The sequence below is a fragment of the Neofelis nebulosa genome, chromosome 8, assembly GCF_028018385.1.
Source record: "Neofelis nebulosa isolate mNeoNeb1 chromosome 8, mNeoNeb1.pri, whole genome shotgun sequence".
NCBI lineage: Eukaryota > Metazoa > Chordata > Mammalia > Carnivora > Felidae > Neofelis > Neofelis nebulosa.
Window position 1 is genome coordinate 81,085,968 of NC_080789.1, and position 23,842 is coordinate 81,109,809.

At 34.4% G+C, this 23,842-nt stretch overlaps 1 protein-coding gene across 17 annotated transcripts in view; it reads right to left on the reverse strand.

The window, feature by feature from the left end:
* The window catches only part of CCDC91 (coiled-coil domain containing 91), a 353,160-nt gene that overhangs the window by 270,219 nt on the left and 59,099 nt on the right, over positions 1 to 23,842 (reverse strand). For 9 of the 17 annotated variants that reach the window (XM_058743235.1, XM_058743221.1, XM_058743220.1 and 6 more), the window contains one exon: positions 1,955 to 1,997. In XM_058743235.1, coding sequence (XP_058599218.1) covers positions 1,955 to 1,984 — 30 coding nt within the window. In that variant the 5' untranslated portion in view covers positions 1,985 to 1,997. Of the gene's footprint in view, positions 1 to 1,954; positions 1,998 to 5,222; positions 5,269 to 7,666; positions 7,769 to 8,665; positions 8,693 to 23,842 lie in introns of those variants that run through there. The other 8 variants (XM_058743233.1, XM_058743225.1, XM_058743232.1 and 5 more) reach the window with 3 other exon arrangements.

Sequence of the window (23,842 nt, forward strand, 5' to 3'; positions counted from 1 at the left end):
CCTTATTAAAATATATCTCGTGCCAATGAAATTTTTATTTTGTATATCCTTGATCACATTTTCACTTGTGAGCTTTATACCTAAGAACTCTAAACTAACTCACCACAAATTTGCTCGTGTATGTAAGAAAAAATATATTTTACTTTAAAAGTATCAACACCAAATCTTTTTCATTAATTAGCACAAAAGCTAATTGAGATCAATCTAAAGAAATAGGATTCATCTATATTCTTGAATAATCTACCAGGTGGATTTACTGGCAATCAACTCTAATACAGAATTCCTAAAGCTGGTGTTTTAAATTAACAAGCCTTCCTACTAAACAGTTTTAAAAGTAAAGGACAGTCAATTACTGAATGCTGAGTTTGTGGGTAAGAGTGAAGAGTTTTCTCTCCCTTAAGTGTCCAGGTCACAGCAAAATTATTACTGAGAAAAGGAGCCAGAATTTCAATTTGGATTCCGCATTGAGTTGTCAGCCAAAAAGCAGTCAATTGAGACAATCTGCCATGGAAGCTAAGTGACGTAAAATATAGTAATTATTATCTATAAACTATGAAAAATGAACATGGTTTATATGACCAAGGATAGAGACCTTCCATATTTCTACAATTGGATGCAAAAAGAAAGAAACCTAATAATTAATTAAATTAGAATAATTGGTTAACATTGTAAATATTTAATACTGAAAAGAATAGATCCACTGACTCTAACAATGAAATATAATTTTACTCTGAGGTAAACTACCCACTTTATTTTTCTCTGATATAATAAATCAAGCATGGTTTAAACAAAGGAGACCAAACTAAGTTTTAACCTTCAAATAACTGACAACTCCTAAACAATAAACTAAGATGATATCTGAAACATATATTATCCTCAAAATGAAAGGAATTTTAACAAAATTTTAAATGTTACATTTCAGTAAAAGATTAAATCACCCAAAAACACCCAAAATATTAAAGAAAATGGAAAAACAAATACAAATGTGCTAAACAAACACCAGTTTTAGATGAAATAAAACAGGTATGCTCATATTCCAAATATCTCCATTTTGACAGATAAAAAGATCAACGGATGAGAAAAGGACCCTAATCTAAAAAAACTCACACCATTCTTTCATGGTTTTCAGAATACTGAGTATATACTTAATATCTTGTTTCTATTAATGTCTTTAATTAAACTCCCTATTTTTAAAAAAACAATCTCCTTTTTACCAAATTCCAAAGTAGGTGAAAATCTTACTAAAAAAAGGAAAAAAAAAAAATCACAGAGCTCACTTAGTAGTTCCAAGACTTGAGCTCAGGCATCCTGACTCCTAATCCAGAGATTTTCCTGCAAGACTATACTGGCTCCATAAAAATAACTGGGTTACAAAATATTTCAATAAAATGAACACACACTGAAAAGGATTACGGAAAAGACAGTGCTTCTTCAGCTAACAATTTCCACTTACAAAGCATCCAACTCAAACCTGAGAGAATAATCTAACAACACAAACATACTAATTAGCTCTATAAGCCACCAAAAGGCTACGTATTTAATATACTAAATCAACTCATTACAGGTGTAAACATGAAAATATGTGACAGATCTGCAATACTCATCCCTCATCTCACAAGTATTTCCTAATAGACATGTATCCCAGCAAAATCATCAGCTGACAGTTTTTACAACTTCTTTAATGCTTCCACTAGTAGCACTTAATTGCTTCAATTCAAACCATTCTGATGGGCATGGCCAGATGTTCAATAATAATAAATCATTTTTATCTTTCAAAAGGGATATATTTTAATTCTCCTTGATTTCATTTTTTTATTCCAGTTTTACATTAAAGATGATCAAGAAATAATCCTGAGTACCAATGACAGATAATACATTTTCAAAATAGTATACTCCATTATAATCCCACAAAGTTAAAGCAATTACATAAGCAAAATAAGGTAATTGCACATACCTCAAAACCACCAAAATCATCATCATCCATTCTTCAAGTACACCTGAAAAATATCAGAAGACACTGAAACAAGCCCACACACACAGTTATTTACATCAAAATATTTTTCTTACTTAAATGTATATACATTTTGACTTGCAAACTAAAACTATTTCATTTGGGTTTTAAGAAACTACTTTTTAAAAACTATATGGGTATGCATTTTTTAATGCAAAAAGACTGGGGGGTTTTTGGCAAAATTAGCCATTCAGGCAAAATTAGCAATTGCTGTGACTTTTTCAGCAACCATGTATTTTGCCATTTGTGTTGAGACGCCAGGAGTGGAAAAATATTCTTTTACATTTTAATTTGCTTTTCCCAAATTGGCGCTAGGGCTCAATTCAATAATGCTTCCTGCTTTTTGCATCTATTCCTCAGTTGTCTGGCAACATCAGCACAAACTCCAGCTAAGAACAGGACTGTGGTGAATTTTTGGAAATCTGTCCCCTACCACAAAGGTTCTTCCCTCGGTTTCATGGCCGAGGTTGATTTAGATTTTCAAAATTGATCAGCATTTTTGAGCTGTGGCCACAACTTCTGGAGCATTTTGATATGTGTATTTTTAGCTGAAACTACTTTGCACTTTTGGAAAAAATGTGGAGCAAGTTACTAGGCTGATCAAGATAAATCAAGTCATGTATTCACGAGAGACCTGCGAAGAGAAAAACACAAGTGAATATCCTGAATTCCTCTCTTCTTTACACTTAAACTATGTTAAGACAGACAAGCAGTTAAGAGAATACATGCTTTATTTTGTCCTAAATGTGTGTCATAAAAACGGAAGGAAAAAAACATGAGTACCTGGGCTTTTAGAAGAATAAAAAGAAAAAGCTTTTATCTAACAAACCACTAAAAAACCAAAAAGCCCTGAAAAGTGAAACAAGCAATAGATGGTATACATTTAAATGAAAAATAAGTTTATAATAAATTGTGATTCAGTGGCCCAAGTACTACTCTAGTCAATAACTGGTTTCCTTTCTTATCTTTCAAAAGTGAACTATCCAAATTATTAATTATAGTTTCCTTGACTCACTAATACAAGATGAATCTGATTATAGGAAAACAACCTTCTCCAACTTCTAAAAAAACCAGCAAAACAAATTAAACCATGCTAAGTGATAATTCTAAAGGGATTTTCTAATTTTTTTTTTAACGTTTTTTTTTATTTATTTTTGAGACAGAGAGAAACAGAGCATGAATGGGGGAGGGTCAGAGAGAGAGAGGGAGACACAGAATCCAAAACAGGTTCCAGGCTCCGAGCTGTCAGCACAGAGCCCGACGTGGGGCTTGAACTCACGAACCGCGAGATCATGACCTGAGCCGAAGTCGGACGCTTAACCGACTGAGCCACCCAGGCGCCCCATCTAAAGGGATTTTCTAAGGCACTTTGCTTTAAGTGATGAAGCAGTAGTCATCTATAGTCATGTCTTGCCTTGTCAATGAAATTAATATTAATGCCTTCAAAAATAAATTCAAAAACTAGTCAGAGAAAAATACACAGTAAAACACAATCTCAAGGATTGTTTTAATAGACAAAGAAAACTTATATTCACAGAAACACAGTAGGTAATGACACTAAAAGGAATATATGTAGACAGAAGTACATTATAAAAAGGAAAGACATTAAATTAATCAAAATGAGATACCACTGTTGTCACCATTACCTACAATTTAGTAGTTTGATGAAAATTTTTTAAAGATGTATTTCTCAAAAAAATCAGAGCTAACCAAGTCATCCACATACAACACTTAAAAAATACAAACCAGACTTTCAGAAACTTTTGATGGTGGTTAGTTTAAAATGGAATTCACATTAATTCTGTGTCTCAAGCAAATAGAAATCTGTATGTGATTACATTTTTTATGAAGAAATTATGAAATAAGAGTGATATGGATACTGAGAATTAACCAAGTCTAACTATAAACACTAACTTTGTGTTTTCCACATGTATCCCACGAATCTCAGTAGACAATTAAAAAATATTTTTAGCATCTACCACACTATATCCAAATAATATGGTCTCAAAAAAATAGAATTTCTAGAGTAATGCTTCTATGTGTTTTGTAAATCACATCCCAATAAATTATTTGTAAGATACCAGAAAACTTGCAAACAAAAACAAATAGCCATATTTAGCAATCATTTCAGCTTGTTTGCATGTGGTAATGAACCAAACACCATCAGTTTTTTAAGTACTGATTTAACTCTACAAAAGAATGTATGAACAACCATTGATGTTTTCCATACCCCAACAACCTCTACATATTAAAATGCAGATGGTAGTCTTCTACTTTATTTTCAAGGAAATGAAATATTAACACATTTTAAAAGATACATGTGTTTTGGGGCATCTGGGTGGCTCAGTCCATTAAGCATCCACGATTCTTAACTTTGGCTCAGGTCCTAATCTCATGATTTGTGAGACAGACATGGAGCCCTGCTTTGGGTACCGCGCTGACAGTGCAGAACCTACTTGGGACTCTCTCTCTTCCTCTCTCTCTCTGCCCCTCTCTGGCTCTCTTTCTCTCTCTCAAAATAGATAAACTTAAAAAAAAAAAAAGAATAAATGTGCCTTGAGTTTCTTAAAATACAATAATTAGAGAATTATTATTTTAAAGCATTAACATTTCTCCAAATAATTTACTTTCAAATCCTGCAATAGTTGCTGTTTCTTTCTAAGCCTTACAAAGAGCAGGAGGAAGTAATATTAACAGCACTGATTTGTAAAAATCAATTTTACTAAATACAAAACACAAAAATTAGTTTTTAAAAAGAAATATTACAAGTGTGGTCTTCTTTACAGATTTAGCTACTCTATCACATTTAAAACAGTATTTTATCTAAAACGCATTTATCCTTTTTTAAAATATTTCTAGCATTTAACATTATATCCCATTAAATTACAACTATAATACAGCAACACCAAATATACCTGTCACATAAGTTATAGAGTCATGAGCCTGACCAAAAAATTGGCAGATCATTAGTTCATCTTTTGGTGTCATGGCAGGAGATAAGATGCATACTTTGTTATGATTAGGTATCTACATTGAAAGATATCACAGTATCTAGTTTAACAATTCTCAGACTTCTTTCTATCTGAATTTGATCTCTTCTGTTGTGCTAGTATATAAATTCCCTCCTTTATTATTCTCAGTATTTAATATATTGCTGATATTTTACAAGGAAAACATATATACAACACTTAATGTAACAAATTTTTATTACGTGACTCTGTAGAACTGAGCAGTCAAGATCCTCAAGGTGTTACAGTCTAGGAAGAGTGGGGTGGGGGAAAAAGTGTAAAAAAAACATGCAAATTTTAATAACATGAGCTATAAAAGAGCCTTAAGAAAGAAGAAAAAGTGTCTAAGGTGGAAGGAAAGATTTACAGATGTGATATATCTTGTAGGAGCATCATAAATGCTTCAGGGGGGAGATATTTGAGAAATCTATTTCAACAGACCTAACAAAGAATTTTAAATGGCACATTAAGAACGTGCATTTTATTAGCCTTTTCCTAAAAGATAGCAAAGATTTGTTTTGATTGTTTGCTTCTGCATAAACACAGGGTCAAAGAGAATGTGAAATGAGAATACTGCAAAAATTCTGAAAGCAAATACAAGAAAGATGAATCTAAAACTACTAGTGCGGAAAATAAGGATCAATCACATTTACATCAAAGAATCCACAAAAGGCTTAGGAATGCATGTCAATTAAAGTTGTGTAAAGGTAAGACTCAAAATAAAAGTGGCAGATATATCCCAAGATCCCCTTCTACAATCTGCACAACAGGAAAACTTATAGTTCTTCATCACAGCGAAGACTGGGTTTATTCCCTGGACAGGGTAAAGCCAAGGGTCTCTGGATTAGAGGACACCGAGACAGCTGGACTAAGTCAAAGTTGTATTCAATACTGAGACCCATTCTCCCAGTCCTCTTTCATCACTTGGCAACCAAACTGCCAGCAGCTAGGTTTCAATCTCTAGTCATCAGAGTAGAAGATTCTTCTCTGGTGAATCTAATCAACTCATGAAAAGGACGTCATCAGAGGCACCACCAAAAAAAAAAAGTTCACTCAGCTATCACTACTTTGACAAATCCTATCCATATGCAGAAAATTTCCAATTTGCTCCTGATTTCAGTAAAATAATGAATAGTATAAAGGCTAAAAGAAAAGATTATCAAGTCAGGTTGCCTCGATTCAAATTCTAGTTCTGCTACTTACATGTGTTACACTGGGCAAGTTATTTAAACACTGTGTACCTCAGTTTCCTCATCTGTCAGAGATACTACTAGTACTACTACTACTAATAATAATAATGGTAACTAGCTCTTAAAGTCATTATAAGGATTAAATAAATAAAATAGATGAAGCACTTACAACAGTCTCTGACACATTCTAAGTATTATATAAGTGTTTGTTACTTTATTAGTAGTGTTTCACTCTTACATATGAGCAGATGGCCAAGGACAATAAAAGATATGAAGAAAGTATCTAATATAAAAAATAAGAGACCAAACCAAAGAGAAAGAAACAGACTACACAAGAAAATTTTCAAAAAATAAAACCATAACTAGTACTTTCAGAGAATTAACAACAGAAGATAGTGCATCCATGGAATAAGAACAGGAAGCCTTCATTTGGGGGAAGAGGGGGAAGAAATGAGAGAGGGATGTGCACCCAGACTAAGGTCTTGAAAATAAAAATGATTACAGAAATGAAAATTGCAGGGCGGAAACTAAAGCTGAGGAAATTCCTATTAAAAGAGGAGTATAAAAGAAAAAGAAATGAAAAGTCAGAGTAAAAACATAAGAAAATTAAAAGATCCAGTCCAGAATATGCAATATCTAATTATCAGGAATTCTAGAAAGACAAAGTAGAAAAAACAAAAGGAAAGAAATCATCAACAAAATAATTCAAGAAAATTTTCTAGAGGCACCTGGGTGGCTCAGTCCGTTAGTGTCTAACTCTTAATTTCAGCTCAGGTCATAATCCCAGGGTCATGGAATCGAGCCCCACATCAGGCTCTGTGCTGAGCATGGAGCCTGCTTAAGATTCTCTCTCCCTCTGCCCTTCTCCCCTGTTCATGCTCTCTCTCTCTCTATCTCTCAAAAAAAAAAAAAAGAAAGAAAAGAAATAAAGAAAGAAAAAGAAAAAGAGAATTTTCTAAAACTAAAGGATACGATATCCAGATTTAATAGTTCCTCAAGTATCCAAGAAAATAGAAGAACAAACCCACCCTAAGGCACAGTAGAGACAAGGAAAAGATCCTACAGGCTCCCAGAGAGATAAAATAGGTTTCATACAAAGAATAAAGAATACAATCACATTACAGTCTTCACAACAGCATCGCTGGAAGGTGAAAGGCAAGGGAACAATGCTTTTAAAATTATGAGAGAAAATGATTAGCAGATAGAATTCTAAAATCAGTCAAACCAACAAATAACTAATGTGTGGGAAGACTAAAGTCATATTCATACTTCAAAGTGTCAAAATTTTTATTTCCCATTCTATAGAGTAAACCAAGGGAATAAGACACAAGGAAGAAATGGGGTTAGAAAAGAAAATAGGTGATATAACCAAAGTGAAAACCAAAGGAAATTCTCCCAGAATAGTGGTAAAGTGAGTTCCCAAGCTATCTATACCACAAGAACAGAGAGCAACTCACCTAAATTAAAGCAGATCAGAAAGCTCCTGGGAGGACTCAAGCAAATCTAATTAATAGACTCTCTCATGTGTTTTACCATATCATGAGAGTAATTTTAAACAACTGTGGGAGAATTAAGAGTTGAATTAGTGATTAAAACATTAACCAGGGGCGGCTGGGTGGCTTGGTCGGTTAAGCCTCCGACTCCGGCTCAGGTCACAATCTCGCGGTCGGTGGGTTCGAGCCCCGCGTCGGGCTCTGTGCTGACAGCTCAGAGCCTGGAGCCTGTTTCAGATTCTGTGTCTCCCTCTCTCTCTGACCCTCCCCCGTTCATGCTCTGTCTCTCTCCGTCTCAAAAATAAATAAACGTTAAAAAAAAAATTTAAAAAAAAAAAACATTAACCAAATTAAAAAAAGAAAAAATAATATGTTGGACAGGAAAAGTAAACATTATAACAGTACTATATTTTTTAGCCATGAATGCTATTTACATGGCAATAATAAACAATGAATAACTAACGGCACCAAAATTATACTAAAACCATATCGGAAAGCTAAGAGAAAGAAGAAGCATGTGGTATGAAGTGTAGAGAGGGTGATGAAAGACAGCTAAAGCTTCATCTTCCATATTGGAAAGTTGCTGGGTATGAAACTGAAAAATGAAGAAGTAGCAATAATAAACATGTTGAGGGATATACTGGTAAACAATAAAATTATCAACCATATGTACTAAACATCTTGCTTACAACTTTAAACTGTGGGCACATATAACTGATTTCTTTAACAACAGTATTAGAAGACATCATGGCACAATGACCAACCATCTATTATTTCTATCAAAATATTTGGAAAAATAAAATTCAGGGAAAGTTACTTTTAACAAAACTATAAACAAAGGCATAAATGCTTTAAATTAGTATTTAACCAGTGAAAAAATTAAAATTTTTCATGTTAGTCTCCTTTATAACATTTATTCATTAACATTTATTGTAAGTGTTTATACAGAATGGAAAAGCATACCTCAAACACCAGAGCTGGAAAAAAAGTCTAAGAAAAAAAAACAAAAACCTTAGGTGAGTGACTCAAAAAGTACAATCTCCGGAGATCATCCAAATGATTCAATCATCCCAAAGTGTCCTACTAGTTGACACTGTCCACTTAGCACTTCAATCCCTAGCCCATCTGAAAAACTACTGGCTAACCAACATCCTCACAGTCACAGTATTTTTCCATTCGATCCTTTTTCATGCCATATTTCCTAGAAGCAATAGACAAGTGATTTTTTTTTTTTTTTTTACTATCCTGGGCAAATATAAATTGTTAAGGAGAAAGCAGAACAAAGGAAACACACACACACACACACACACACACACACACACACACCTACCTCTTAGATAAGGTTAAAAATTAATAGCTACTAAGACTGAACTACCTTAAAGAGTCTAACCATCTAAGATCAGAATTTCAGGCTTATCTGTTCAAGGATATTATTTATTCACCTAATTTTCTGTAAGCTCTTCTGAGGTAGTGTCGGGACAATTTTATCTACTTTTAACTCTCTGGTACCTTCAACTGAGCAGTTCCTAGCACATAGTAGGGTCTCAGAAAATATTTTTGAATCAGTGCTTTTGGAAAAAACCACTAAATGAAAACAAATGAGTTGCTAATAGTTCCCACATGACTTCCCTTCCCCTTTTACTTCTCCAAGAAAAACATGTTGGAACTTGAGTGGTAGAGGATCAAGTTGCTAGCACTAAAACAGCTCTATGCATATTAAGGCATGAGTTTGAAGGCCTACATCTTAAAAGAAATTATGCTGCTACACTCCTCTCTCTTAAGTGTCCAATTATTATTAGGATTAATAATAACTTTGACACTTCCCGGATGAAGCAGAATTACAAAATAATTGCTATACTATAAATACCGCTGGCAATGGCAAAATATCGTCACAAGTTAAAAAAACAACTGAGATATTCACTACCTGAAAAACATTCTATTCATAAATGATCAGATAGGAAAACATCCCCAAAACAATTAATAGTTCTAGTAACTAAATATTTTCCTTTATATAATTTTCATCTGTACTTAAATTTTTGTCTTTGCCAGCCTTCATTCAAGAAAATTTACATATCCCAGCAGGTAACAAGAAACAAAAATTGCAAAACACTTAGACTCTCCAAATGCTTACCTATTTTCCAACTCTTTGGCTAATTCTTCTATTTTCCAACCTCTTTTGTTAACTCTTCTACCTCCTCTAACTCCTTCAGAGCAATCTTTCCTTCAGCTGATGGATCTATGATCCTGTCTCATTATCTTCTCCTTGAAAGAGTGCATTCACTCTCATGATCTTAATGCTCCACTCAAATTTTCCAAAATTAACCACCTCACTGGGTTCAGTCATATATTTCCAACCAAATAATAAATACTTTTGTATGGCTATTTTACTGTCAACTCAAAATTCTCACTGTATGAATTATACCCCTATCTGGCAAAATCTCGGCCCTCAATGAATATTAGTGGGTAGATATCACCTCTTCTCACATTTTAAAAGAGGACACAGTCCTCTAGATAGAAGGAAACAAGATTTAAGAAATACTACAGTCTCTTTCTCATCTTTACTTCTCTCCAAGAGAAAAATAATCAAAATAAGTGACAGGAGGACATCCATAGGTGTCCTACTGGGTGAGATTAATGTATAGAATTCCCATACACAGTACTGTGCATACACAGTACAAGCTCTTCGAGTTCCTCACTGGGAACTGTGTGCCCGTTAACATATTATTCCTCCAGTGCAGCTCCCATGAGTGAAGCTCATCAGAGAAAAACTTCATTTCCTTAGCATGAAGACATGTTTTTTAGCTTGTGACTAGATGAGTAATAGGAATTCAGAAGAGAACTTGTGAGAGACCTCATTTCCACCTCTGTCCAAACCACATTTACATTAAACCTTTAATAATAAAAGCACTTTTCTGATTCCTATGACTTGGTTCTACTTCTCAACTGACTCAAATCTGGAGTGGTACAAGGCAACTGATAATGGCTCTCCCCAAGAACCACCACCAATATCCAATTACCTAACTTCTGCTGAGAACTTAAGACAATTCACTGTAATTCACTGGATTCACAGTGCTGCCTATCCATACCCATTTTTTTCTCTCTTTAAGCCACTTCTAATTCTCCAGAAACTATGTCAAAGATTCTCAATACTCCTCAAACCTCCAACCTTTTCATTCCTTTCTGTATTCAAAACACATGACCAATCCTCCTGCTAAAACAGAAGCCATTTTGAGAGAAGTGCCTTAACTTCTTTCTACCAAAACTATAGTTACCAGCATCTGTACCAAGCTATCCCACTTTCTTCTGCTCACACTGAAGGAGGAATCCCTCTATGTTCTTAAAGCTAATTCCTCCATCTGTGTTTTCAGAGACTTGGCTCTCTCAATCGTTCTTTCTCTTAAATACTGAACTTCCTCCTCTTATTTGGCTCTTCCCAAAACACTGAAACATGCTCCAGTTCCTACATCTTTAAAAATGAAACAAAACAAAAACAAAAGCAAAACCATCCTCAACTACACATTCTTCTCCAACCACAGACCTCTCCTTTTCACAGCTCAACTTCGTAAGTGCTGTATTCTTACAGCCCATGCCTGCAACCAATTACCTCCTTTTCACTAAATGCAAAAAGACACTTTCAATTCCTTGTCTTATTTGAACACTAACAACATTTGACCAGTCTTTCCTTCTCAAAACACTCTCACCCCGTGGTTTACAAGACAACCATACTTCTCTTCCCTCTTTCTTCCTATTTCTCTGGCTGCTTCTTCTCAATCTCCCTTGTAGGTTCTTCCACCTTCCAGTTAGATGATGGTGTTCCTAAATACTCCAACCTACCCCTTCTTTTTATCTCACTTCAGAAACACTCCCTGGACTCACTTAAAATATAAGCTAAGAAATCTCTAGTTAAGGTCCACCTCCTGAGCTCCAGACCCACATAAACAACAGACAATTGAATAGTCACTTTTCCAATTTGGCAGGCACCTCAAATTCAACACAACCAAAACTGAACTCAAGATCTCTCCCATCAAAGTCAATTTACTGTCCCTCCAAAATACCTTCACCCAGTGATTGGTATTACCATCTACAAAACAGCTGGCCAAGACAAAATCCTGCAGTCACCTTTGCCTCCTTTTCTCTCTCACCTCATACATCCAATCAATAACCAAATCCTACGTCCTAAACACCTCTAGAATCCATCTCCTCCACTCAGTATCCAAACCTTTACTCTAGTTAGAGCCCCATTATATTTCATCTGGCTTATACCATCAGCCTTCAAAACAGTTCTGTTTCCAATTTTCTCCTTTCTACTCCATTCTCCACTCTGCTACCCAAGTGATCGTTTTAAATACTCACCTAGTTAAAACCTTTCAGTGGCTCCTTGTTACTTTACGAAGTCAAAATTCTCAGTAAGAAATTAATGAACCTTTGTGCCAAGCCCTGGACAATGTATGACCCCTTCTTAATATAACATTACTCTCAGGAGCAAGAAACATAACAAGCTTTCATAACACGCAAAAGACAGAAACCTAGACAAAATGACAAGATGGAAGAATTCTTCCCAAAAGAAAGATCAAGGAGAAACCACAGCCAGGGATTTGCTCAAAACAGATAGAAGCAATATATCTGAACAAGAATTTACAACAATAGTCATAAGAATACTAGCTGGGCTTGAAAACAGCATAGAAGACCTTGCTGCAGAGATAAAAAAAATCTAAAAACTAGTCAGGCCGAAATGAATGACCCTTTATAACCTAGTTTCTGCCACCATCCTCATCACTAATACATCCATACCCTGCAGTCATATAAGAATTTATATTTGAACCATGTGACTCTGGCCAAATCACCACACCTCTCTCGACCTCAGTGACCTCACATGTAAAATGAAAAAAATGATTACATGACTTCTAAGATATTGCATTGTAAGATCCTCTAAATATATTATTCTATGACTAAAATCAAATTCCTTTCTTTTTCATAAAGAACTTCCTGAATGGGGCACCTGGGTGGCTCAGTCGGTTAAGCCTCCAACTTTAGCTCTGGTCATGATCTCACGGTTAGCGAGTTCGTGCCCCACATTGGGCTCTCTGCTGTCATCACAGAGCCTGCTTTGGATGCTCTGTCCTAGTCTCGCTCTGCCCCTACCCCACTCGTCCATGGGCTCTCTCTCTCTCTCTCTCTCTCTCTCTCTCTCAAAAATAAACATTAAAAAAAAGATAAATTTTTTTTAATGTTTATTCATTTTTTGAAAGGAGAGACATACAGAGAACGTTGAGTAGGTGATTGGCAGAGAGAGAGGGAGACACAATCCGAACAGGCTCCAGACTGAGTTGTCAGCACAGAGCCTGACTCGGGGCTCAAACTCATGATCTGCAAGATCATGACTTGACCTGAAGTTGTACGCTCAACCGACTGAGACACCCAGGTGCCCCATAAAAAAACAAAAACAAAAACAAAAGCAAAAAAAACCAAAAAATTTAAGTTTCAACAACAAAAAAAAGAACTTTCTAAATATTTTCTATTCTGAATATGTCATTTTCAGTCAATAATATTACCATCATTCTTTAATCCATGCAAAATGCAGAAGCTAGGTGTCACCTTTTATTCTTTGCTTTACACCGTAGTCAAGTATGTTATTCAATCCTATATTAGTTTCTCCACTCTTCCTTTCCTTTCTCCTCTAGTGATCATCCCTGTGACTCAGATATCTACCACTATTTCTTGAAAATTATCAGAACTTACTAGTCATCCTGCTCTCCAATCCATTTATCACACTGGACAACTCCTTATAAAACAATGAAGTTTTAAACTCTAAGACTATCATCATGTCAATGTCAACTCCAAAGCTTTCAAACTAAGAATGAAGAATCCATCTCTCTGAGGCATGAACTTTGGAGCCTCACTGATAAGCAAAGTAAGAACGAAGACAAAGCTGTGACTTGCATTGGCATTAATCATTAAAAGTAAAAATAAGGGGGCACCTGGGTGGCTCAGTCAGTTAAGCGTCTGACTTCAGCTCAGGTCATGATCTCATGACTCATGAGTTCAAGCCCCACATCGGGATCTGTGCTGACAGCTCAGAACCTGCGCCCTGCTTCGGATTTTGTCTCTCTCTCTCTCTCTCTCTCTCTCTCTCTCTGCCCCTCCCCTGCTCTTTCTCTCTCCTCTCTCTCTCTCAAAAATAAAAAACATTTAAAAAGAAAAAAAATTTTTTAAGTAAAAATAAGTTCTATAAAAAGCCTACAATTATATCACAATATTAAGGCATAAAAGGACACACTATACAAGAAAAAATAGAGAAAAATATTATACAACAACATAGTAAAAACAGTGTTGACATTATCAGGTGCAGAAGATCACAAATTTAATGCTCTCTCCAATAAGAAAGTGTTTCACTTCTTTTATGGTTTCAAATGCTCTCATTTGAAATGCTCCTACATTTTTTTCTGTTTATAGTGAAGTCCCATTTATCTGGATAGATATATTTACTAATCACATCTACCTGGAACATGGTTATTCTGATACAATATCCACAAAACTCTTCTGGATAGACAAGAGTGAAATTATAAACTTAGTGTTCAAATACTTTATTCATAAATAGCTTTAAACCCCTGTTAAAAATGTGTTTTTTCTTCTATTAGGTCTAATTAGAGGCCCCCAGTGCTTCCCTGACCTCATTTATAACTCCCCCTAACTTACTCTGTTCTAACTACATGGCCTCCCTGTCATATCCCTGCCTTAAAGCATCTGGTATTGTTGTTGTTATTGTTATTATTATTATTATTACTTTTGTTTTTTTATAAAATCAGCTTATGGAAACCCACCACCAAGCATAAACTAAAGATCCTAACAATAAATTACATGTAACCCTTCCTTAGGACACAATTCTCAATTTATTTTTCATCATTCCCCTGCTTTCAAATTAATAAAGTTTTATCTCATCTGTAACTACTACCAAAAAGTATACTGTTTTTATTTTGGCTATTTTTAAAGGGTATCCCATGACATATAAATTTGGCAGACAACTTTTTCACATATTATGTCACTAGTATTATTTCAGCTACCATTCATTTTTTAACTACCATAATATACCACAGTTTATTCGGTCACTTTCCAGTCAGTAGACATTTGAGTGTCTACTTTGTTATTGAGAACAGAACTGCTATGAACATTCTCCAAGACATCTACTTTTGTATATACACAGTATTTCTCTTGGGTATATGCCTACAAGTAAAATCACTGGGTTGTAAAGTTTGTCTAAATTTAACTTCACGGGATCATGAAAAACTATTTTCCAAATGGTTGCAGAAATTGTAGTTGTGGAGTAATGTATAAAAGTTCTGTGAATCCTCCCCCTTTTCAACACTTGGTTTTAAATGGTATCTCACTGTGTATACCTAATTTGATTTCCCCAATTATTAATGAAGTTGAAATCTCTTCATGATTATTTACCATATACTCTTTTGTAAAATAGTTTTTTTGTCTGTGACTTTTGATTTATACAACTTTAAAAAAATATTCTTGATGTTAATCATTGTCAGCTTTGTATATTGCAAATATCCTCCATTTTATAACTTATTTTTTCACTTCCTTGAAGGTAGCTTTTGATGAACAAAAATTCTTAGTATGTTAACTCTATTAATCTATTCTTTTATAACTTTGCAATTTTTAGCCTTTGTTTTTAAATCCTTTACTATCCTTAGGTCTAAAAGATATACACCCATAGTTTCTACAAAGTTAATATTTTATTTTTGACACTTACGTACTTTAACAATCTGCAATTTAACTTTTATATATGGTGGATGCAGAGGTCCATTTTTTTTGTCAATTTCATTTATTAAATAGTAACTTCTTTCCTCACTAATCTGATATTCCATCATTATCAGATACCAAAGCTCCATAAATAAGTGGATTTGTTTCTGGATGTAGAATTATTTCAGTAGAAATGAAGTCTTTGATATTCAGCCATTCTGCCCATGAACATGGTATATCTTACAACTCAAATATACAGTGATTAAGTCTTTTTTAACGTCTACTAATAGAGTACTACAATTTTCCCTAAAGAAGTCTTAAATGTCTTTGCTGTTTATTACTAGATATTGATATTACATGATACTATTTTAACGTCCTTTTAAAGTATGTTTGCTAACTGTCACTGTTACAAAAAATGCAATTACTTTCTGTATACTAGTCTGTCTATATATATTCATCTTTGCAAAACTCTTACATCCAATAATTTACCTATATTCTTTTGACTTTACATGTAAGTGATCATACTGACTCCAAATAATACTTTCATTTCTTCCTTTCCAAATTTAACACCTCTAATTACTTTTTCTTATCTTAAAGCATTGGTTATGTCCTCCAACACAAGAGGCAAGGTGGTGATTATTTTTTCCAAAGATAGGGACAAAAACATCTCCCAACTCACATATTCTTCTAAGACTAGAACATTCATACTTCTCCCAATGATGTGTAGAGTCTCTGTCCTTCCCCTTGAATCTATGTAGATAATTACAACTTCCACAACCAATACACAACACCAGAACTAACACTGTATAACTTCCCCAGATAGTGCATAAAAATGCACTGCATTTCTGCTCTAGTACTGCTTGCACTTAGAACCTAGCTGCCATGATGTGAAAAAGGCCAAAGCACACCATCTGGACGGACCACATAGAGAAGCCATATGTAAATTTTCCAACTGACTGCCTGAGTCCCCAAACTACCAACTGATACCAAATCACCAGATATATGAACATACTTCCAGATGATCCCATCCCCTAGTCATCAAGTCTAGTGTTCAAGTCATACCACTGATGTATTACCAAGGGTGGATCAGTAACAAGCCTTCTTAGTCTGACTCTCAGAACCCATGAGCATAATAGCTGTTTTATGTCATTAAGTTTAACAGGACTTGTTATGTAGCAATAATAACTAGAATGGGTGATAAATGGGTGGCAACCATGCCTATATCATTCCTGTTTTTAAAGGAAATGTTTTTAATATTTCCCCACTTTCAAAGCTATGTGCTGATGACTTTTTAATTATCCCAGCGGATTAAAGAATTTCCCTATTTTCCTAATTACTAAGCATTCTTACCATGAATTTACATTGATTATCAAATTTTTGTTATCTATTGAAGTTATGATTTTTCTCTTTTTAATCTACTATCATCATTTACATTTATGGATCATATAATAGTAAACCATTCTTGTATACCTGAAATAAACCCAACATGGCAATAGTGTCTGCCTTCTCTTACAAAGTTGGTTTCAATGTGCTAATATCTTATTTGAGATTTCTGCATCTACAGTCATGAGAAAATTTTCATTTTTTAAAATGTTTATTTATTTTGAGAGAGAGGCAGAGAATGAGAGAATCTCAAGCAGACTCCACACTCAGCACAGAGCCAATGTGGGGCTAGATCTCACAACTGTGAGATCATGACCTGAACCAAAATCAAGAGTCAGATGTTTAACTGACTAAGCCACCCAGTTGCCCCTGTAATTTTCATTTCTTGTAATGTCTTCATCTGTTTTAGAAATCAGGGTTATGGAGGGCTTTCAGAACTAGCTGGTGCAATACCCCTCTTCTATTAATTAAAATGATTGCAACAGATTGGAATAATCTATTTCTTAAAAGTTTGGTAGAAACTTGCTTAGCAAACATCTGGGCCTGTTGCTTTCTTTGTGGGAAGATTCTATTTCTTATAATTATAGGATGATTCAGACTTTTAATTTCTCCCTCAATATTTTTCTAGAAATGTGACTAAGTTTTAAAAAAAAACAGTTGACATATAGTTGCTAAGAATATTGTCATTATATTGTTTTTTACTGTGCTAAAATAAACATAAAATTTATTATCTTAACCATTTTAATTGTACAGTTCAGTACATTGTATAGCTTATATAATGCATAAAGAACATTCATACTGTTGTGCAATCACCACCATCCATCTCCAAAACACTTTTCATCTCACAAAACTAAAACTCTGCATGTTAAACAATAACTCCACATTCCCCTCCTCCCCAACCCCTGACAACCATTCCTCTACTTTCTGTCTCTATGATTATGACTCCTCTAAGTATCTCACATAATTGGAATAATATAGTATTTGCCTTGCTGTGACTGGTTATTTCACACAGCACAATGTCCTTAAAAGTTCTTCGATATTGTTGCACATGACAGAAATTCCCTCCTTTTTAAGGCTGAATAATAGTTTAATGTATACCACATTTTGTTTATCCATTCACCTCTCAATAGATATTTGGGTTGTTTCCATGTTTTAGCTATCATGAAAAATACTGCTATTAACATTGGTGTACTAATACCTGTTTAAGAACCTGCTTTTAATTCTTTTGGGTATTTCCCTTGGAGTGGAGTTGCTGGATCACATGGTAATTCTAGTTTTACTTTTGAGGAACTACTGTACCATTTTACACAACAGCTGTGCCATTTTGCATTCCCAGTAACAGCACACAAGGGTTCCAATTTCTCTATATCCTCATCAACACTTACTATTTCTTCTTTTTTTTTCAATAGTAGCCATCATATTGGATAGGGTTTTTTTAATTTTTTTAATGTTTTTATTTATTTTTGAGACAGAGAGAGACAGAGCATGAGCAGGGGAGAGACAGAGACAGAGCATGAGCAGATAGAGAGAGAGGGAGACACAGAATCCGAAGCAGGCTCCAGGCTCTGAGCTGTCAGCACAGAGCCCGATGCGGGGCTCGAACTTATGGACTATGAGATCATGACCTGAGCCGAAGTCAGACACTTAACTGACTGAGCCACCCAGGCGCCACTCATTACAGTTTTGCTTTGTATTTCCCTAATGCAAATTAATGATTTTGACTATCTTTTCATAAGTTCATTTGCATACCTTCTTTGCAAAAATGTCTATTCAAATCCTTCACCCATTTTTTAATCTGGTGCTTTGTTTTCAGTTGTTGAGTTTCAGGAGCCCTTTATATATCCTGGATATTAATCCTTTATTTGCAAATATTTCCTCCTATTTTTTAGGTTAACTTTTTACTGGTGACAGTTTATACCTGTTGATGCACAAACTTTTAAATATTTTCATCAAGTCTAATTTGTTTTTTTTTCTTGCTTATGCAAGACACCTTACTGTCATATCCAAGACACCATTGTTAAATCCAATGTCAAAGTTTTGCCCTCTATTTTTTTTAAACTTTTTTAGTTTTAGGTCTTACACTAGGTCAAGGGTCCATTAGGAATTAATTTTTGTATATACTATTAGTAAAGATTCCAACTTCATTCTGTTGCATGTGGATATCTACTTTTCCCAGAACTACTTGTTGAAAACACTCTCTTTTGTCCATTAAATGATCTTGGTACCTCTACCAAAAATCATTTCACCATATATGGGAAGGTTTATTTCTGGGCTTTCTATTCTATTCCACAGATTTATATACCTGTCTTTATCCAGTACCACGCTATTTTGATTGCTTAGTTGATAGTAAGTTTTTAAATTAAAAAATGTGAGTCATCCAGCTTTGTTCTATTTTTCAGGTTTATTTTGGCTATTCAGCGTCCCTTGAGATTCCATATAAATTTTAGGATGGTTTATCTATTTGTGCAAAAAATATCATTGGGATTTTGATAGAGATTGCATTAAATCTGTACATCATTTAGGATTAGTATTGACATGTTAAGAATCTTAAATTTTCCAATCCATGAACATGGGATGCCTTTCCATTTATTTATGTCGTCTTTCTTTCAGAAATGTTTTATAGTTTTAATTGTATAAGCCTTCAATCCTTAGTTAACTCCTAAGTATCTTATTCTTTTTTGGTGCTACTGTAAATTGAACTGTTTTCTTAATTTCCTTTTCAGATTGTTCATTGTTACTGTATAGAAATGCAACTGGTTTTTGTGTATTGACTCTGTATCCAGCTACTTCACTGAATTCATTTATTAGTTCCAACAATTTGTGTGTGTGTGTGTAATTTCAGGGTTTTCCACATATAATATCATATCATCTGTGAACAAAAACAATTTTACTTCTTCCTTTTGATTAACATGCCTTTTATTTCTCATTATCTTTTTAATGTCTGATTTAACCGTGACTATATGTCTGTTTTAGTTTAAATATACTAAGTTCTATGTATGTACACAAAGTGTATTATTCAGATCTGCATCCTTGCTGACTTTTTTTTTTTCCTTTATCGATCAATAATCACAGGTCAGTTAAAATTTTTCACTATAATAGTACCACTTTCTCTCTACATAACTGCCCATTTTTTTGCTGTATATTTGATGCTATATTTTCTTTATAAAGTTAACTTTTTACCATTATGATATGACCAAGCCCTAACATGATTTTTAAGTTGATTTTGGATAATATTAATACAAGTAGCCAGCTTTTTTTTTTTTTAACGCTTTAAGACTGCATGGACTATCCTTTCTACCTAGAATACTCTTTCCTCAGGCAACTATTTGCCTTTCTTACCTCTCCCAGGTCTTGGTTCGAGTATCATTTCCACTGAAACTATCCAATGTTAAATGATAAAACCTTCCCCTCAGCATTCCTGATTCCTCCTTCCTTGCACACCACTCACCACTTTTTCACATATTTACTGAATTATAATTATTGTTTGCCTCCCACATACACGGTAAACAGAACCTCCACAAGAACAAGAATTGTTACCAGTTTGGTCACCAATTTATCTCCAGCACCTAGAAGTAAATGGCATAGAGGTGGTGCTCAATGTATTTTTGTTGAATAAATAAGACTCTCAACCTCAAAGATCACCAGGGAAATGTAAATTTTAAAACAATGGAATGCTACTGCTACTTCATAACCACTGAACACAAAAAAAGTTAAAAGTACACAATAACAATCCAAATGTCCATCATGAAGCTCTCCACTACATACCCAAAAGAAAGACATGGTAAAAATCCCATGTGCATATGAAAAGAATGTATATTCTGAAACTACTGGGTACAGTGGTCTACAAATGTAGTGGTCTACAAATGTCACCTACATCACATTGGTGAAAGTGTTCAAGTTTTTTATACCTCTTCTCTCTACTTGTAACAAATAGTAAGAGAGAAAAACTTCAACTACCATTGCAAATATGTCTTTTTGTCCTACACAATCACTTTTTCCTTCATGTATTTTGAAGCTCTGTTATTAGGTGCATATGTATTTAAGATTTTTAACATTTAAAGGAAACCCTATGCAGATTTCTTAAGTTACTTTTATGCAACTCCCTCTCCAGTACCCTGCCTGCAAATTCCGACTGCATCAGTTGGAATTCTAACCTCTGTTTCCTTTACCCTAGTTGGTATCCATTGCTTAGGTCTGGGAAAACTTCCTATGCTTCCTATTTCTCAAGGACCATAGCCCTGTGCTGTCTCTTGTTGAATGCCTAAAAATAGTTGCTTCATTATCTTGTCCAGTATTATAGTCATTTGAAGTAAGATGATAATCCAAGGTGTGCTGTTTTGAAGGGGCACATGCACCCCAAGTTTATAGCAGCACTATCAACAATAGCCAAAGTATTGAAAGAACCCAAATGTCCTTCCATGGATGAATGGATAAAGAAGATGTGGTATATATACATACAATGGACTATTAGTCCACAATCGAAGAGAATGAAATCCTTTCATTTGCAACTATGTGGATGGAACTAGAGGGTATTATGCTAAGCGAAATTAGTCAGTCAGAGAAAGACAAAGATCATATGACTTCACCCATATATGGAATTTAAGATACAAAACAGATTAACATATGGGAAGAGAAGCAAAAATGATATAAAAACAGGAAGGGGGACAAAACATAAGAGACTTTTTTAAAATTTTTTTCTAATGTTTATTTATTTTTGAGAGAGACACAGAATATGGACAGGGGAGGGGCAGAGAGAGAGGGAGACACAGAATCCAAAGCAGGTACCAGGCTCTGAGCTGTCAGCACAGAGCCTGACACAGGGCTCAAACCCACAAGCTGTGAGATCATGACCTGAGCCAAAGTCAGAAGCTTAACTGACTGAGCTACCCAGGCACCTCAAGAGACTCTTAAATATAGAGAACAAACTGAGGGTTACTGGAGGGGTTGTGGGTGGGGGGTTGGGCTAAATAGGTAAGAGAAATTAAGGAAGGCACTTGGGATGACTACTGGGTGTTATACAAGGGGATAAATCACTGGAATCTACTCCTGAAATCATTATTGCACTATATGTTAACTAACTTGGATGTAATTAAAAATTAAAAAAGTAAAAATATAGGAAGATGGTAATCCAATCTGTATTACGCCATCATGACCAAATCCAGAAGGTTCTTTATTTTTGTATTTCTATTGTTCAGACTGTTTTCCTATTGTTATAATAAATATATTTTTTTGCCTATATGTGTATGTATACACACACACACACACATACACACACACACACACACACACACACAGATGCATACAGAGAGAAAGAGACAGAGAGACAGAGAGACAGAATTATTATTTTTTTTAATGCGGTAAAATGTTAACATTAGGGAAATCTGGGTGAAGAGCATACAGAAATTATTTGGACTATGTGTAACTTTTCCATATGTCTGAAATCATTTCAAAAAAAGAAAAGAAAAGGAAATACAATGCCATAATAAAAGCTACAGACTAGGAAAAAATATCTACAAACCACGTATCTGCTGACAAAGGACTCAAGTACACATAAAGAACTCTCAAAACTCAATGGTAAAACAAAAAAATACAAAACAAAATCCAATTAGAAAATGGATAAATGGATAAAATATAAACATTTCACCAAAGAGGATACACACAGAGAATGACAATTAAGCAAATTATAAGACATTCAATATCCCTAGTTATTAGAGTAATGTAAATTAAGAAAACAGTGCAATATCATTACACACCTATTAGAACGGTTAAATAAAAAGCAGTGACAATACCAAATGATGGCAAAAATGTAGAGAAAAAATCTTTCAAACACTGATGGTGCAAATATAAAATGGTACAGCCACTCTGAAAAATGTATTTGTCAGTTACTTTAAAAGTTAAACAATACTTACCATAAGATCTAGCAATAGACCTTCTGGGGATTTTTCTCAGAAAAAGGAAAACTTAACATCCACACAAATATCTGTATGTAATTGTTCATAGCTTTATTTTTAATAGCCAAAAACTGGAAACAACCAAAATGTCCTAAAATAATAAACAAACTGTGCCACATCCACACCACTGAAGTATTAGTCAGCATTAAAAAGGAAAAAAAAAAAAGAAAATGGAAAAAAAAAACTATCAAAACACGCAATGAGTTGAATGGATGTCAAAGGCATTATACTGAGTGAAAAAAAAGCCAATCTCAAAAGGTCACATACTGTTAATTCCATTTATATAACAATCTCATAATGACAAAGTTGTAAATATGGAGAACAAATGAGTGGTTTCTAGAAGTTAAAGAATGATGGAGAGGGAGGGAGTAGGAGTGACTATAAAAGGGTAGTACAAAGGAGATCTTATTGATGATGGAACAGTTCTGTATTTTGATGTAGTAATGGTTACACAAATGCACAGATGCAATAAAATGACACAAAACTATACACACACATTGTTATCAATATCAGTTTCCTGGCTTTGATATTGTACTGTAGTTACATGAAATGAAACCACTTGGGAAAGTGGAAGGTAAGTAATAAGCAGGACTTCTCTGTATTATCTTTGCAAATTCTTATAAATCTATAGTTATTTTAAAATAAAAAGGTTTTCTTTTAATTATACATACATACATTCAAAAAGTATGTAAAATGAAACTTAAATATTTCTCTTTTAAAATGTTTCGAGGGGCACCTGGCTGGCTCAGTTGGCTGAGCATTTGATTTCAGCTCAGGTCATGGATCTTGTGGTTCTTGAGTTCAAGCCCCACAATGGGATCCCTGCTTTCAGCCTGTCAGCGCAGAACCCGCTTCGGATCTTCCATCCCCCTCTCTCTGCCCCTCCCCATTTGTTCTCTCCCAAAAGTAAATGGACATTTTTTTTAAAAGCATTTAAAATGTTTTGGCTTACAATGCATTTTCCTTTGAATTAGTTTGTCAATTTATTACATATCTGCCTTAGTTTCATAATGCATTAATTTAGTATGTTTTAGAAACCCTAACATCAATGACCTGA